The sequence below is a fragment of the Spinacia oleracea genome, chromosome 1, assembly GCF_020520425.1.
Source record: "Spinacia oleracea cultivar Varoflay chromosome 1, BTI_SOV_V1, whole genome shotgun sequence".
Classification (NCBI taxonomy): Eukaryota; Viridiplantae; Streptophyta; class Magnoliopsida; order Caryophyllales; family Amaranthaceae; genus Spinacia; species Spinacia oleracea.
Window position 1 is genome coordinate 124,146,719 of NC_079487.1, and position 18,142 is coordinate 124,164,860.

The 18,142-nt window shown below is 33.1% G+C and overlaps 1 protein-coding gene across 1 annotated transcript; it reads right to left on the bottom strand.

The window, feature by feature from the left end:
- Nucleotides 1–6,440: 6,440 nt before the first annotated feature.
- Nucleotides 6,441–7,423, bottom strand: LOC110805755 (uncharacterized). The gene has a single exon (XM_022011381.2). The coding sequence runs from the start codon at nucleotides 7,275–7,277 to the stop codon at nucleotides 6,744–6,746; it is 534 nt and encodes a 177-aa protein (XP_021867073.1). The 5' UTR covers nucleotides 7,278–7,423; the 3' UTR covers nucleotides 6,441–6,743.
- Nucleotides 7,424–18,142: the final 10,719 nt, after the last annotated feature.

The following is an 18,142-nucleotide window of genomic DNA, read 5'->3' on the forward strand; positions in this document are numbered from 1 at the left end:
TGGTAGGGTTTGCACGTTTATTTTTCTTTATGTTTTATGGGGTTGAGATCTTTGTACTCTTCAAATTATCATTACAGGGAATAGTACAATGAAATATTTCTATGAAATATCCCATCTCAATGTCAGTAAATGACGCATATATGGACCCACAATCGCCTCTTCGATTAGCCCAAAGTCTATCTACGGAGTACTATGCCTAATTATAGAGTGACATGCTTTTATGCTAGAAATGATCGTTAATGACCCAGTCTGCGACCCGATCCATGATCCATCTGGCCCAAACAGTTGTCGATATGGGTAATCCAAAAACTGCTTTAAACTTCCTCCTGTGCCCTGCCGGAAAATCCCTAATTTCCATTTTGCGGTTTTGTACTCTTGATCAATTTTAACTATTTCGATTTTGCGGGTTTGGACTCTATCAATTTCCATTAAGCAAAATTTAATAGAGTATGTACAAGGTAAATTTATCATACTTGGTCCAACTTATATGATACGAAGTACATGAAATGAATATTAATATGATGTTCAAAATTTGAGTTACTATTGAAAACACACCACTTTAAAATAGACTCGAATATGACTAATATATATTACTAGCAAAATTGTACAAAACGGAATCATAACAAAATCATTTGTCAATCAATATTATTAAAACAGGGTGGGTGATTGCTACATTTTCATTGAAAAAATAAAAATTTTAAAAATTAATTTTAATGTTCTCTCCTTTAGGTATCTCTTACGACTATAACATCGTTTTCCTTTTGTTTAGATTACCAATTGTTAGAAGGAAAATAGTATTTTTCCAAAATATCTCTAACCTTCCGAATTAAGGAGGTCAACCAAACCAATCTCAACGATTGGACATCGATACTCATACGGGAGAAGGTAACATTACTTTACGTATCTAAATGGTATGGAGTAAGACGTTTGGCGGTTTCGGATACTTAGAGCAAGATTAGCGCTAGTATAAGCTAAGACTTCCACGTCATCGATTTATTAATTCTTATTTATTTTCAATTAATCAGATTCTTGTCGAGACTCTTTCAGACTTACTTAATTTTTCCACTTCGCCCCTCGTACTCATTCAAGACTCCTCAAAACTTATGAAAATAATAAAATAAAAAAGAATAAATAATACTCCGTAATAATTAAGATTGAATATACTTTTAAAACGTCTTAAGTAGAGTCTTGGAATTTCAAGAATCTTGCTCAGACTGTTGTCATACTCTTCCACTTAAATGGGAGGTCTTAAGTTAATACTCAATAAAACTACTGCTCATATTATTGTTCAGACTTCCGCTAATCTTGCTGTTAACATCTATCTATACTACTCCATATTAGACCTGGTTATCGGGCGGGGCGGGTCAGGATCGGTGCGGGTCAAAAGAGGGTCGGGTATTGAAAGGGTCATTTTTAGCGGGTCGATAATGGGCGGGTCAAAAGCGGGTCGCGGGTCAATAGCAGGTCATTAGTGGGCGGGTCAATAAACGAGCAATGAAAAATGAAAAACAAAAGAGCCATGTGCAAGTACAAGTAAATACGAAGCTATACACGTAATTTTTTGTATCATTACTATTTTAATTTTCAAAATAATTGTAGTATAAGTTTGACCCTATAATGACCCTGTCCAATAAAGGCCCTGTCCAATAAGAGCCCTGCCCAATAAAAGCCCTATTAACTTGACCCTAACCCAATATCCATTGGATTACCCTGTCCAATAACCAGGTCTACTCCATATCATATACTCCTACACATTACGCATTATTTAACGATTTATTTATTATACGGTAATAAATGGTGGAAAAAAAAATGAATTCAAGGGTGATTTTACAAGGAAAATAAGATCTTAAAGCATAAGGTTATGAAATTTGTGAAACATTTTTGAAAAAATTCAGACGTGAACTAAAATTACCGTTGGAATGACATTGGTTTACCTAACAAGTTTACACACAAACTCAGTTCCATTTATATCATTTATTAACGGCTAACAAGGGAAAATGCAACATGTACACCTAGCTAGTGTACAAGATTCTCTTGTAAATCACCATTAATTTGTTGACACATCATCAAATTCACTAAAAAATGTGAATGAAAGTCAATAAATATGACATTTCAACCAATAGAAAATCATGGTGTACAATATACCTTGTACACTAGGTGTACATGTAGTAGGATCCGCTAACAAGTATATGCTGGCATAATTAACTTTTCACCCCTTATACATTGATGTAATTAAATATTAAGGCTTTATTCTATTGCACTTATTTTGACTGAACTTATATTATCTGAATTTATCTGAACTTATTTTATCCGAAAAAACTTGATTTGTCTGAAATAAACTTATTTATGTGTGAAAATGTCTGAAAACAACTTATTTTTGTTGAACTTATATTATCTGAACTTATCTGAACTTATTTTATCTAAAAAAACTTATTTTATCTGAAATAAGCCAAAATAAGTCGAACTGAACAGAACCTAAAAACAGTCAAAATAAAATAAAATTAAAGGCCCTATGTTTTATATCCGTCTCAAAATAACGGTAATTTTACAAATCAACTTGTTTTTAATCCCCCATGCATCCTCACAAGTTTCTTGACAAACCAATTTGTTTGTATAGTACGGAGTAGTATGGAATAAGAGATACGATATACTCTCTCTGTTTTGAAAATAATGGGAATAATTTACCTTTTCACACTTAAAATGTCAATGTTTAGTCATTAATATATGCGAAAGTACATATCGATTCGAATCAAACAAGATCCCACACGATTATATTTTTCCTTATCCATAAATCACAAATGATGATCAAATTGAAATTTGCGAATAGTGTCAAAAGTCAAAATGCCCCTATTATTTCGAAACCGAGGTAGTAGATAATATGAAAATTTCAAATTGAAACATCATAAGATCATGGATTTGGAGCATGTTGTAATTAAAATTAGAATGTGAAGCAAATAAAGTTAATTTTATTGGAATACAGTAGGGAGAATTTTTTTTGATGTTATTTTACAAAAATAAATATAATAAAATCTAATCAATTCTTAATAACTAGCTTTTGAACCAGTTCAAAGAACGGGCGATTGTATAATGGTTATTTAATCTATTTTTTAAAGTTCTAATTTTATTGAGCTTTGTGATTTTAGAAAGAATATATGATTTAAATAAAGGTATATTTTTAAAGTTGAAAGAATACATAAATTAAATAGTTTATAAAATTGAGTGTTAATCGGGAAGATGGAGGGGAAAATGTTGAATGAATAGATTCGGGAATTGATGTTGTATGAGGAAGATGGAGTGAAAGAGACGATTGAAGTTGTATAATATATCAAACAACAAAAGAAAAATAAAATAAAATAACCAAATTGATAGAGGAAAGAATGCATGACACATGTCATTTAATCAAATGTGTTGACACATGTCATCTAATCAAATGTGGTTTTCCTAGATATAGACTAGGTATAGATATCCAGAGTACTTCGTAAATAAAAGCATTTGTTTAGGGGGTTTTTAAACGACATCCTATTCCGCTAAAAACACCATCATTTTAATGATGAAAGTACAATATTACCCCTCCCTTCCCTTCCCTTCCCCCTTCCCCCCTCCCTCAACCCTTCCACCCTTACCTCCGTCAATCACCACCACCATTGCACACACTGCACCACACCTCAATCACCACCACCGTTGAGCCCCCCTGTGCCCGCGCCGCCGTCCCAGGCTCCGCCCTTGTTCCAGCGGCCCGCCGTAGCGCCGCTGCTCCACCCACTCAAACAACGAGCCGCTGTCGCTAATGCTCCACCCACCGAACGTCGTTGATGCTCAACCAACCAAACGCCGCTGCTGCTCCCTCCCCTTCCCCGCTGCTACTCCCTCCCCTTTGTCGAAGAGATCGAAATGGCGTTGCCGTCCAACCCCCACCTGCGTCGCGGCTGCGATTGGTAAGTATTTAATTTTTTTTTTAATTCTTTGTGCCACCCAGAAATGGCGAGAAGGGCCATGGTTGTGCCGCCCCTGAAAAGTGGTGGCGACCATGGTTCAACCGCAGATCTTGGGCGGATGAACCATGACCGCCACCGCTATTCCAGAGCGGCACAACCACGGTATATTTCGCCATTCTTGGGCGGCATTCTCTATTTTTTAAAAAAATATTTTTTTGAATTTTTTTATTACTATTTGCATTTAAAAAAAATTAGCAACTAATTTTATTTTGTAAAACATCTAAATATTTTAAAAGATTTTTTTTTGGATTAATTGACCAGAATTATCCCAACTTTAGGTGGTTTGCTTTTAATAATCCCAACTATAAGTTTTTTTTTAATAATCCGAACTTTTACACCTATTGACTTTTAACGGGCCTAGCAGGTAAGTTACTTACTGTAGCAGGTAATGTATGGCGTGGCGCTGACATGGCAAAAAGAGAGTTAGTTTTTTTTTTCTTTAAATGCATTTATTCCCCCTTATTTATTTTCCTTAATAAATCTCCTTATAACCCTTGTTTCTCATTTCGTCATTTTCTTTGATTCTCCACCCAAAATTTTAAATGTTTTCAAACCTCATATTTTAATGTGACATTTAATAGCTGAACGAAGTAAACCTCATATGTTAGATCCACCGGGTCATTTTCGGGTTCAAGGAGATGTATTCCTTTGGGTTTTTTTTTTAAAGGATACAGAGTTCAATTTATTTAAATGGGTTACTACCAGTAACTTAATAGTAGTAACAAGGTTGATGACCTTTGATTTCAGTTATTTGAAAGGGATACAACCATAGCAGAAATGGTGGTTACCAAATGAAGCACGATGAAGATGATGTAGTATGATTTAAGTTTATTGACCTGCCAAATTAAACAAATAACACAAAGTAAAAACAAAAATGTCAAAATGAACCTCCTTTTACAATCAAAAAATTGTCAAATTAATCTAAGGTTAAACATATGAGCATGGAAGGTGTTTGATTTTTGTTTTTATTTTATTTTACAGCAGATGAAAAACAAAAAGGGTTTAACTTTGGGTGAATGGATATTGAATGAATGACGTGTACCAAATTTTTTAGAGAGAAACTAAAAGCCCGAGTCCAAATTTGCAAGTGTTTACCATTTTAACAGGTTACCGGTTTTTGGGATTGTTAAAAGTCATTAGGGGTAAAAGTTTGGATTATTAAAAAAAAAACCATAGTTGGGATTAATAAAAGTAAAACGTTCAAAGTTGTGATTTTTCCAGTCAATTATTCCTTTTTTTTAAAAAAAAACAGATTTTAAAAATTTTCATAATTTTCAAAGAATTCAAAATTAAATAAAATGGAATTTATATAAACTTTTACGAATTTTTTTTTTTTTTAAAAAAATATGAACCCAGTGGTGTGGTGCGTGGTGTTGTGCGGTGGTGCTGATGGTGTGTGGTGGTGAGTAACAGGTGGTATTCGTGAGATGGTGAAGGAAGTGGTGGTGATCGTGAGATGGTGAAGGAGGTGAAGGAGATTTTATAAGGGGCAAAAATGTCCTTTCAAGCCAAATACGCGGTATTTTTTAACGTATGAGGACGTCGAATAACGATACACTTTGTTTGTTTAACCCTTTAAAGACGGAGAGAATATTAGAAGTGGCAAAGACGGAGAGAATATTAGAAGTGGCAACAGGAGGTAACAATCATATACAGAGTAATTATTTGTCAAAAAGTAAAAGTGAAATATATGGTGTTTAAAATCGTCTAATCCATCCGTTCTTCAATGTTCATCCCCTTTCTGTAACAAGTTATTCTTTTTTAATACTACCCCTGTCCCTTAATATTTGACCAGTTTTTATCGGACACGCTTACCAATGCACAACTTTGACAACCAATTTCTTTAACTACATATTATGAAAAACTTATAAAAATGTTAATATTTTGAAAATATATATTAAGATGAAACAAACAATATATTATATAAAAACATTTATTTTCATATATTAGAAATAAAATAGGGTCCAAGTGAACTATGAAAATAATATAAAAAGTCAAAATGGATCGAGTATTAAGGTACGAAAGGAGTAGTACTTTTTAGATTATTTTCTTATTTGTCCAACATTTATCCCTATTATACTCTTATAAATATCTCGTTACCCAGTTGTTTACTCCCAAATAAAAGTGTTAAATTTTATAGAGATTCAACTATATTCAAGAACAGGGGAGTACGTAGTTACCAAAATATTTTCCTTTATTAAGGTTGTGCACTTATGTATAAATCACAAAAGTAAGTCAAAATGAAACTGTGAATAGCGTCCAAAACTCAATTGTATCATATAAATAAGAACGGACGAAGTAGTTTGCAAAACTAAGGTCACCAATGTAATTACTCAATATAGATTAAGGGGTAAACTTGCAATAATTAAGTAAATTAGATTAGATTAGGTAATGAAAACCCGTCCGAATGACAAAAAATTAAATATAGTAGACACAAATAAAAAGTCAAATAATTTGTCATCCTACTTTTTAAATTTCCACTAAACAAAAAGGGGTAGTATAACAATTTACAAAGAAGAGACGAGGGACCAAAATGAAAATAACCCAAAAACGGCTTTTCATTTTCTCTTTAATCCTCCTCTAACTTTTTCTTTCTTTCTTTCTTTTTTCTTTTTTTTTCTTTTCACTACTCCTTGTCTCTTCTTTTTTTTCCCCTTCAAACCCCTAGACTTTTCCTTTTTTTACCTCCTAACCCCTCAACAAAAAGGACCTCTTTGCAAATTGAGGGGGACTACGAGGACCGAACCGCTACATAAAAATTTCAGTAGACTGCAACAAGCTGTAATAGTTAGCAGCTTCACGGTCTTCAAACTCCCAAAGCCCTTCACCGCCAACGACGGGGTAGAAAAAATCTCCACCGTCAAACTGTCCGTCAACCACCTCGTCAAAACTATCCGACGAAAAACTGTTAGTAGTGGTAGTCGTATTAGGCAACCCCAGCTCATCGTCGGAGGCTTCAAGGAGGTGCCTCATGACGTTTTCCGTCTCATCCTCCCCTGACCCGGAACCCACCGACGGGTTCTCCTGGTCAATCTCATACGGGCCTGAATTAGCCGGGTCATGAACCGGGCCAAGCCCATGCTGAGACGGGGAGGAGGTAGAGGAAGACGAAGAGATCTCTTCCTGAAGGGTGGAGATCAAGGAAGATAAGTCCTCGTTTGGGTCATCTTCCTCTTCTTCAAGAAGGGTAATTATGTCTTTGTAAGACTTTTGACGTTTAAAGACTTCTTCATCCTCTTCTTCCCTTTGCCTTTTGGGCAGTGAAGAAGAAATTGACTCCATTTTCTTTTTCTTTGTTGAAGAGAGAGAAAGCCAAGAGGGGGGTAATAGAGTAAATTAACAAGCACTTAAGAGTTTTTTTTTGGTTTAGAGAGAGAAACACAAGTAGTGGTAAGATAGTAGAGAGAGAAAGGGTATGATATGAGGAAAGAGAAGGTGGGAGAGGAGGAGGATTATATAGAAGGGGGAGAGATAGAGTGGGGCCCAGTGGGGACCGTGGGGTAAGGGGTGTTTTCTGGTCAAATTGGAGTGCAAAAAAGAAAAGGTAAAAAGGAAAGGGGGAATATTTAATGCCACACTTTGGGTGCATCTCATCACCCCTGGACCGTGACATATTTGGGGTAGAGATGCTTCGAAAAGTGAGCCTATTTGCCTACTCTATTTAGATTTTCTTAAATTAAAATAATTTAATATTTGGTGGTTGTCCCCATTCTGCCAATATCAAATCAATCATGCCTAATAATAGTTATAATAATAATTAAAAATAAAATAAAATACTTCATACTTTAGGTTAAAGCTAAATGTAAGTTTATTAGTCAATGTAAAAGAAGATTACATGTGGATTACTGGCAAATCTTCGTGCTCTGTTTATTTAAAGCCGTACCTGGACCCCTTTTTCATTTGCACAACAACAATAGGGTCAGTCTATAACTCAATACGGAGTACTCAACCATCTCGATAACGATTAGCGAGTGCTCTTGGTCTCTAATTATTCGTCTCATGATTTAATAGTATTTTATTAAGAATTAGTTACTGTAAATAGGAGAAGAAACAAAAGTGATTCATCAAATACATTTATGTGAGCTTAAATTAAGGTATTATGAATTTTTATGATCATGGAACAATTTTTTTTAGTGATGTCCTAAAATGGCAAATAAACATAAAGGGAAAGAGGGGGTGTGGACTATGAATTTATCTGTCTCTTTTTATTTACTTTATTCATCATCTTGGTCCGTTCTTAATTACTAAATGTTCTTAAAAGATTGTCCAATTTACTGAATGCAAATTAGTTACCCATGTACTCCTCCTCGCTTTTTGTTCTTTACGTTTTTCTTTTTTGTTGTCTCAAAATATTATTTACATTTTCTTTTATATTATCACATAAATGATTTAATATTCTATCAAAATTTGTGTCCAATGATTATTTAACCAATTAAATTAATTGAGTCATTTTTAATCTCTCACACTTTTCCAGCAGGACACTAAATTTTTCTTATTTTTCCAACATCAGAATTTTGTTAAATGTAAAAACATTATAAATAAACGTAATTTGTCTTATTTAAATAAAAAATAGAGGAATCTCAATGCACATTAATTAGCCTGTAAAACGCGTGTAAAATATCAAACGTAAATAACAAAACGAGACGGAGGTAGTATATAATATAACACTTTTCTTAGTACCAGTAGGATTTATCAAACACGACAATAAAAATGGGACATAAAGGGTAGTATAGGGTAATAAGTACTCCAGTACTCAACTTCCTAACATTTTCTCACTTGGGCAAGTGAATTAGTAGGGAAAGTTATGCAGAAAATCTGGAGAATGAATATCATCTCTAAATGGAAAGTTTTTATGTGGGGGTTGATGCATAATGGGTTAGCAGTTAATGCTAATCTCTCGAGGAGAGGGTTGAGGTAGATAATCATTGTGGCTATTGTGGTATTTTTAATGAGAATTTGGATCATGTATTTAGAATATGTAGCGTTGCGAGACTTGTGTGGGAGTCAGTGCACTACAAGTTCAAACTGAAAGCATTGAGCCCTTGGATTTTGGTACTTGGGTTCAAACCTATATCCTGTTCTTTCGTAACAAGGACGGTACACTTATTAAGGATTTAAAAAAAATTGAGGGAATGCTTTAGGGTCTTTGGACAACAAAAAATGCTAGAGTGTTTAGAGCAGTGGGAGGACATGCAAGAATGGTTATTACTCAAGTTAATGAGGGGATAAAACAACTTCAGGTGTTTCAACAAATCCCCACCTCTATTGCTAGAAATCTAGAGCAAAGGAGTAGTGACCCTCAAACTCCGTCGGGGTTCTATCTAGTCCAGTTTGCCAGGGAGAACAAAATAAAAATGACTAACTCTGTTTTGCAGGTGGATGGATCGTGGGAGAAGAAATCTAAGAGAGCAAGGTGGGGATGGGTGTTCAAGCATGGAGATCAAAACCATTATCAGTAAGGAGGTGGGGACTATGGCAGAACAACATCAACCATACAAGCGGAAGCCCGAGCTTGCCCCTGCGGTCTTAAATGGGCTAAAGATCATCATATCCAGGATATTATAGTGTTCACCGACTCTGTGAATTTGGTGACAGCGCCGAAGCATAGATCAAGACATGATACCTACATCACATAAGACGCACATAAGGTCAAGTCAATCGCTTCTACTTTCAACGTTTGTACGATCATTAAAACGGACAGGATCAAGGTGGAAAAAGCTCACATGATCGCCAATAAATGTAGAAAGGAAGGACTATCGTTTCTGAATAGTTTTTAGCTGGTTTTCTTTTGCCAGTGTAAAAAAAAAACATTTTCTCACTTGCCTACACATGTGCCGCGCTCCTTTTTCATGAAAAAATGATAAGTTCTTTCGCTTACTCCGTATTAAGCCTCTAATTCATGTAGGAAAAACCAAACAACGTTTTTGACCCTAATTTACATCTTTCCATCAAAAGATTGGGGGTTCAACTCTTATTATAGGCACTTTAAAAGAGCATTTTCCTTAACATCCCCTACTCTTAAAATGTGTAGCATGTTAACCCGTACACAACTTAGACGTGATATGACACTCTATCTTACCTAATTTAATTTAATTTTAAATCAAGTATGAAAAATACCAAAAAAATATTCGTTCAACTCCAACTTATACTCCGTACGCACCAAGAATCCTAATTTTGCTTTTCCCCTTAACGAAGTTAAAATTTTCCCTCCGTCCCTAAAAGATTGTCATATTGTAATATTTTGGAATAAATTTTAAAGAATTTGACTACAAATTCGCTTTGACCTATAAAAAAACAGTATAGTCATGTAGAGTTTTATTAGATTCGTTTCAATATATATTTTTGGAATATCATTTTTTTTTATAAATTTTACATGTATAGAATTGAAAATATTAATATTTTAAGTCGTGTATTAGAGACCTTAAAAAGTTAATTGACGATCATCTAGAGACGGAGGGAGTACGATAACAATCAAAATCCTCATCCTTCAAGTATCCTTGGCGAGGATTGTAGCCCAAACTATAAAAGCACTATCTTCAGAGTATCCTTGTGCTAATCCTCTTTGTACGCAGTACTACCTACCTACGGAGTACTATTTATATACTTCCTCCGTCTTTTAATACTCGTAACGTTTGGACTTTTGCCACTATTCATATAATCTACTTTGACTATTTGTAGTATTTTTTGTATAAGATAAAACATAGTCATGTAGGATCTTGTTAGATTCGTCTCAATGTGTATTTTCAAAATATCAACTTTTTATAATTTTTGCATAAAGAGAATTTAAGATATAAATGACCAAAGTTGTGCATTGGCATGCGTGAAACTAACAAACGTTGCGAGTATTAAAAGACGGAGGGAGTAGATCGTAAAACTGTCGAGAATTTCAAATTATAAGGTACATCAAATTATATGTAGACTAGTATTGAAGCCCGTGCAATGCATGGGTTTGTAATGAAAACTACATATTCGTCAACTGGAGTTCCATCATCTTGGGTAGATTCAAAAAAATGGCGAAATCGACAATCCGTATCATGGCGAAATTCTGAATTGGCCATTAAGATTACACCAATTTTTTAATCAAACTACAAATGCAAATTAAATGAATAATTTACTCTCACACTTTATTTTGAAGCCCGTTACAATAATTATCTACTCATAAATTAATAAGTCGTTCAAATTTGTAAACTAAACCCTATAATTTTTTTTGATGGAGATCATCCATCCTATAATTTTGGATAGATAAATCTATCCTAACTACCATAATTACCTTTTTATTAAGATCTACCAACATATTAACAAAATCAAAACAATCTATCTAACTACCAGCATGCTAATTACACGGCAAATCATTTTTTTTAATTAATAAAAAATATGAAAAACCCTTATTTATTTAAGCTATACTTTTTTTGAAAACTGTTATGTTGATGGTTAGATATGGGTAGGGGTGTTCATCGGTCCAAACCCGGACCGGACCGGACCGACTCGGACCGGACCGAAGACCGAAATTTGATAATTTGAGACCCAAAGACCGGACCGATTATGCTTGGACCGAACCCGGACCGGACCGATAAAATCGGTTCAAAACCCGGACCGGACCGATTTGGACCGGTTGTAGACCTTTTTCTATATATTTTTTATTTTTCTAAAAATTAAGGTAAAAAAGAAAAAATATATAAAAAAAATCAATTTTTTAAGGCCTTTTTTGGAAGCTAAAATAAAACATATCACAATATAATAATATTTACAACATATTAAAGGAGAGAATTAACTTTTTAAGTATTTTATATTATATTTTATTAAGAAAAATCGGTCCGGTCCAAAATCGGGTTTTGGACCGGACCAGACCGGACCGGACCGAAGACCGGAAATTGATATTTCTCGACCCGATGACCGGACCGATTGTCTTCGGTCCGGTCTGGTCCGGTCTGGGGGTCGGTCCGGTCCGGTCCATTTTTTCGGTACGGACCAATTTTTGCACACCCCTAGATATGGGTATAAAATAATTTATAATTGGAAAAAAAATATAGGTTTAATGCAAATAGAACTCTATTATACACTTAATAATAATTATCATAACTATTACAAATTTCTTTCGTGGTTGCACCCAAAAAGATTATTTTTATGTAAAAATTATTAAGGTTATTGAAATTACAATTACCATTTATTATAATCAATGCTACTCCGTATAATTTGTTGCAACGATCATCCTCCTTGAACCATCGACTTTTACGCTGAATCAAAGCAAAGAATTGATGCACGTGAGTTACTTAAGCAAGATGAAATCAAGCACAACAAAAACTAAAATACAAATATATCAATATCCAGTAGGCATACAAAATAGTATTAAATGAACACACATAAACGAATAGCAAGTTCTTAAGCCGATGGAGCATAAACAATTTACTGAGGGAAATTTGACTTTATATTTTATTATATAAAAAATAATATTAATATAATAATTATGTGTATTACATTAAATAATTGCCCGTAAAAAATTTAACGGGGTCCAAAATCTGTATTTTAGCATAGGGCCTCTAAATTATCGGAGACGGGCCTGCTATTTGTGAAGGTAATATACAATTGAATCTATTTGTGAATGTAATATACAATTGAATCTACATGCAACTGAAGTGAATAAAACGAACCGGAGCCACGGAGGGAGTAATAACTCCGTCTCCGTATATGAAAATTTTCCATAATGTTATCGTCGGTAGGGCGGTAAAACGAAAAAAAAGTACTCCGTAAATGATATTGTAGAGAGAGCAGCGTTTTCACGTGACAGCAGCATCTTTAGAGGGGGGGTTGGGCCCACCTAGAGCGGGGGCGATGGTGATGTGGGATAGATGTGACAAAAGCCGACGTTTGAGGCCATGGTCTTATTCATGCCTTCACCTCAGCTCAACAGTGGATCTTATTCTTTTTTATTTCTTTTCTTTGTGAATTATCCTTTTAATTATATTTTCTTACTTTTATTTATTTAATAATAACACTCGTACTACTCTGTATTATTGAAAGAAGTGCCCCCTCTAACCAAAACCATATGGATGAACTCACGCACTCGGTGGAAAGTATTTTTGCATACTGTATTTGATACTCCCTCCGTTTCAGAATATTCGCGACGGTTTGACTTTTTGCACTATTCACATTATTTGCGTTGATCCTATTTTATTTATAATATATAAAAATAAGTGTTAGCCTATAATATATTGTTGGCTTCATCTTAATATATATTTTTAAAATATTAATATTTTATTAGTTTTTATAATGCATAATTGAATATATTGATGGTCAAAGTTGTGCATTGGCAAGCGTGTCCAGTCAAACCGTTGCGAGTATTTCGGGACGGAGGGAGTATTTGATATCCGTTTACAAATACATACTTTCTCTGTTCATTAATATTCGCAACTTTTGTCAATTTCACGCATGTCAATGCACAATTTAGATTGTGAATATCTTAAATTCTCTTCAAGCAAAAATTATAAAAAGTACTCCCTCTGTTCCTTTATGTTCTTCCCGTTTGGAAAATGGTGTGGAAATTAAGAAACTGGAATCTTGTAATGATTGGGTGTAAGAGTAATGATTGAATGTAAGAGAAAGTAATAAAGTAGTAAAGGAAAGTAATAAAGAAATGAAGGAGAGAGAAGATATTTTTAATAAAGTAATAAAAAATCATAAAAGTGGGGTTGGGTGGGTGAATAGGGAAATGTGAATGAATTAAATAAGGGATGGTGGAGAATTTTATGGTAAAAAGGTATGTCTAAAAAAGGAAATGGGAAGAACATATAGGAACGCCCGAAATAGAAACGGGAAGAACAAAAATGAATGTAGGGAGTAGTATTTTGAAAATACGTATTGAGACAAATCTAACAAGATTATGTTTTATTTGACATATAAATCACCAACAATAGTCAAAGTTGAATATATGAATAGTGTAAAGTTACCAACGTTGCGAGTATTTATGAACAGAGGAAGTATCATAGTAAAAGATAAAATAGGAAAAACAGAAAAAACAATTGAATGGTACTTTTTCAAAAGAAATGGTACTTTTTTTAATAGAATGATACGGAGTACTTGTTTTTACATTAATTGAACTTCATTTTTTCCCTATTTTGTAGATTTGTTGACTGTATTAGATAACCGCCTCGCCACACACACTCCACTATTTACGCGGTGGTAGCCTATTATGGGTCCTTTGTTGAAGAGTAATTCATTTTTTATTTAGTATTTTTTAGCGGATTTTGATTTATTTTTTAATGTGGTCAAACAACAATACAAATATATGGTATGGAGTAAGTTGGTCCTTGTCTAAAAAACGGTTTTTTGAAAACAAAAATTTAAAAGTTAGTAAGAGTAGCTTTTTTTATATTGGTTGTTTTTTTTAATTTAATTTTATGAAAAAACTAGTAGTCAAGTAATTAGCATCCAAATTATTAAACACATTTTTATAAAATCTACGGTAAATATATCTAATATAAAAACCAACACAAATAACCACTCAAAAAAATCAAGTAAAACAATCACCGGACAACAACCATGCCAAAGAAGCCTATATTATTTGCTTTTAAACTTTTTTCGATCTAAAGAAATTCCCATGACATCATGGGTGTTTTTTTTTATTTTCTCTCATTCCATGAACAATTTTTTTCCAGCCGTTAATAAGTCATCTCTTCGTTTATCCTATTTATTTTTCTATTGGTAAAAAAAAATTCTACTAAAAACAATGTTTAAGAAGATGGATCAAAATAATTGGAAGATAGAAAGTGACGGAAAGGCCGATAATTACTTTGTTTGCCCCTCTTTGTTCGCCCCATATTTCTTTTTATAACGTCTCTTTGTGATTACACCATATTTTTAGAGCAATAATAAGGCAAGACACTTATTTAGGAACTCTAAATCTCTCTCATATGACACCTATGCCCCAACTCCAAATATGAGTTTCCTCTTAAAATTTGTGGAAATTGACTAACTCGTAACACTAGCTCTTATGCTCTCTTGCCCTCTTTGTTTTTTGTACTTAGAGCATGAATAAGGGGAATCTCTTAAGTGGCTCTTAAGGGGAGAAAAAAAAAAGAAAAAAAAATAGTTAGTTCTTATGTGGGCAATGAAAGACTCTTAATTAGTGTTTGTAAGATAAATTTTTGAAACAAGAGCCAGCTCTTACAGATAAGAGATAATGCTACATCATTTTTTTGCATGAAAAAAAGGGAGAAAGAGAATAAGAGCTACTCCCTCCGTTTCTTTATGTTTGTTACGTTTGGATTTTTGCACGTTTATTAACGTATAATAAAGATTTTTTTCTTTTTTATTAAAAAAATAAACCCAAGTAAAACCTCAATCCACTAATCATTACAACAACCAATAAAATTGTTTTATTTATCAAAATGAACCAATAATGAAAAAACACAAAGATTGAGAACTTAACATACTTGGGAGATTGTAAAGAAATTTAATGAGTTTCAAAAATTGGACCAATTAAAATTAAAATATGACACAAAAATTGATAGTTTAATAAGTTTATAAAAGGAAAGATTCTCCCACGTAACAAACATTGAGAAACAACCAAAAAGGAAAAATTAAAGAACAAAAAGAAACGGAGGGAGTAGTGTTAAGAGTTAGTCTATTTCCACGATTTTTAGGAAGAGACTCTTAATTCGAGTTGGTGCTTAGGTGACATAGAAGAGAGATTAAGGGTCACCAAAATAAGAGTTTCTTATTTCAAAATTTTCTCTTGCAAACTCTAATTAAAAGTCTCTCATTTCTCACTTAATTAAGAGTTAACTCTTAATTTTTCTATCTCCTTAAGAGTATGAGCCTCTCATGGAGAACAATAAGGGGAGACTTTTATTTAGGAAACTCTTAATCTCTCTCATATGACATCTAAGCCCCAACTCAAAATAAGAGTATCTTCTAAAAAGTTGTGGAGATGGACTAACTCTTAACAATTTCTCTTATTCTCTTTGACCTATTTTTTAAAATTTTATTTATATGCAAAAAAATTATGTGGCAGTAACTCTTATTTTATGATTTTATCTTATAAACTCTAATTAAGATCCTCTCATTTTTCACCTAAAAGTTAGCTCTTATATTTTCTCTCTCTTTAACCCCTTAAGTGACTTTTCTTATTTATGTTTTATTCATGCTTTTTGATAACTTTTTCCACTTGTTCTCTTTCTCTCTTTATAGACTAATTTAATATCTAACTAGTTATTGCCACCCGGGCAATGCCCTGGTGATTGTACGTTATTTGAGAATTAATCTTAATAAAATTTGAGTTAAATAAAAATAATTACAATATTTTGATATTTAAATACTTACATATAATATGAGATAAATATTTTTTTATAATTTATTTTTATAATTTATTTATGTAAGGGTGATTCAATATAAATTTTGGTTAAATATCTTTAGTAAACTAATTTTAAATTAAAAATAGAGTAGGGAGTAATCGTTTCCTATGTGTAAATTGCAATTACTTTTTTTTATAGCTCAAGTAAATGAATTGGCCTGCTAAGAAACGTAATTGTAAATGAACCTAAATGAATATATAAATGAATAAATGTAAGTTTAGTTTAGTTTCATAAAAAATTATTAAAATGTATAATTATGATAGACATTAAACTTTTAATACAGGGTATTAATAAACATAAGTTATATATTTTGAATTGCTTAATTATCATAAGTTGTGTAATTGGATTAGTGGTTCAAGTTCTAGCTCATTAACATGAGGTCATGGGTTCAAGCATTGGCGTTTGCATTTATTCAAGTTTTTGTAAGAAAATATTATGTCAATGTGACTATGACTTGGTGCCATGTCACTTGCCACCATTGACGACATGTAGCGGAATAGCATAAAATGCCATTGAGTTTTAATAATAGTATAGATAGACCTGTCAAACGGGTCGGGTCAGTGTCGGTCAACTTCGGGTTCGGGTTCTAACGAGTTGGTCAGTTTCAGGTTCGGGTTGACAAATGCTTGTTTAAGACCCAGAGTGTTCGGGTTCGGGTTGACCCAACGGGTTGAGAGCTTTTATTACGCCTTTTTTTATTACGCACTTTTTACTATTATATGCCTTTTTTACGGGTTCAAATTGACCCACGGGTTGAATAATTTCATTTTATCACTAAACCCGACGGGTCATACCGAACCCGACCCGTTTTGGACCCGAAAATTTCGGATTGTTCGGGTTCGGATAAAAACGGGTTACAGATTGAGAAATCTTGTTCAAGACCCACTTTTTTCGAGTTGGATTCGGATCGATTTTCGGGTCAGGTCGAGTTTTGACAGGTCTAAGTATAGATATTCATTATTTATCAATAAAATAAACTTTCTTCTATGAAACAATAAAAAGGGGATTGAGGAGTATAAGTCACTATTTAGACAACATAAAGGAAATAACTCGATTTAATAACGGAGTATTTTTTCCTTAACAAAAAAAATAAAGACATAAATTGTTGATACCGACTCAGATTTGAATGATAAGATGATGAGTCATAGACTCATAAACAAGATGTATTAACGTGCTACACGTAGATTAGTTTCCACCTTTGTTTAGTTGTTTTGGTGGCGTCTTCACACACAACTTGCTTTCCGTGGCCTTTGCTTCACAACCTCGTGAAACTAGGTTTTCTGACTTTTCAGTCTTTCTTTATCCCCTTTCTTTCTGTTATCACTTATCACCCCCCTTTGTTTCTAATAGATTATCCCTTAATATTTTTTTTGGAAATTTAAAATATTACTCTATCCGTTCCAAAATTATATTCATGTTTTTCAAATCGGAAGTCCCATAATTATAGTCATGTTTCTTTATTTGAACACAATTTTTTTTCATGTTACCCTCATTTGGGACCAGAGAATAAAAATAAAAAGAATCTTTATTATACGTTAATAAACGTGCAAAATTCCAAACGTAAAAAAAACAAAAATGGAGAGAGTACTTTATTCCTTTTAACATGTATTATTTTCTCTTCTTCATGTACTTTATTCCTTTTTACATGTACTCCCTTCGTCTCTTTTTGTTCTTTACGATTGATATTTTTCACGCGTTTTAACGATTAATTAATGTGTGTGAGATTCCTCTATTTTTTATTTAAACAAGATAAATTACGTTTATTTATAATGTTTTCACTTTTATCAAATTTTTGAT

Excerpts from the sequence above, each read along its gene's own strand:
- LOC110805755 (XM_022011381.2), bottom strand. The coding sequence starts at position 7,277 with ATGGAGTCAATTTCTTCTTCACTGCCCAAAAGGCAAAGGGAAGAAGAG.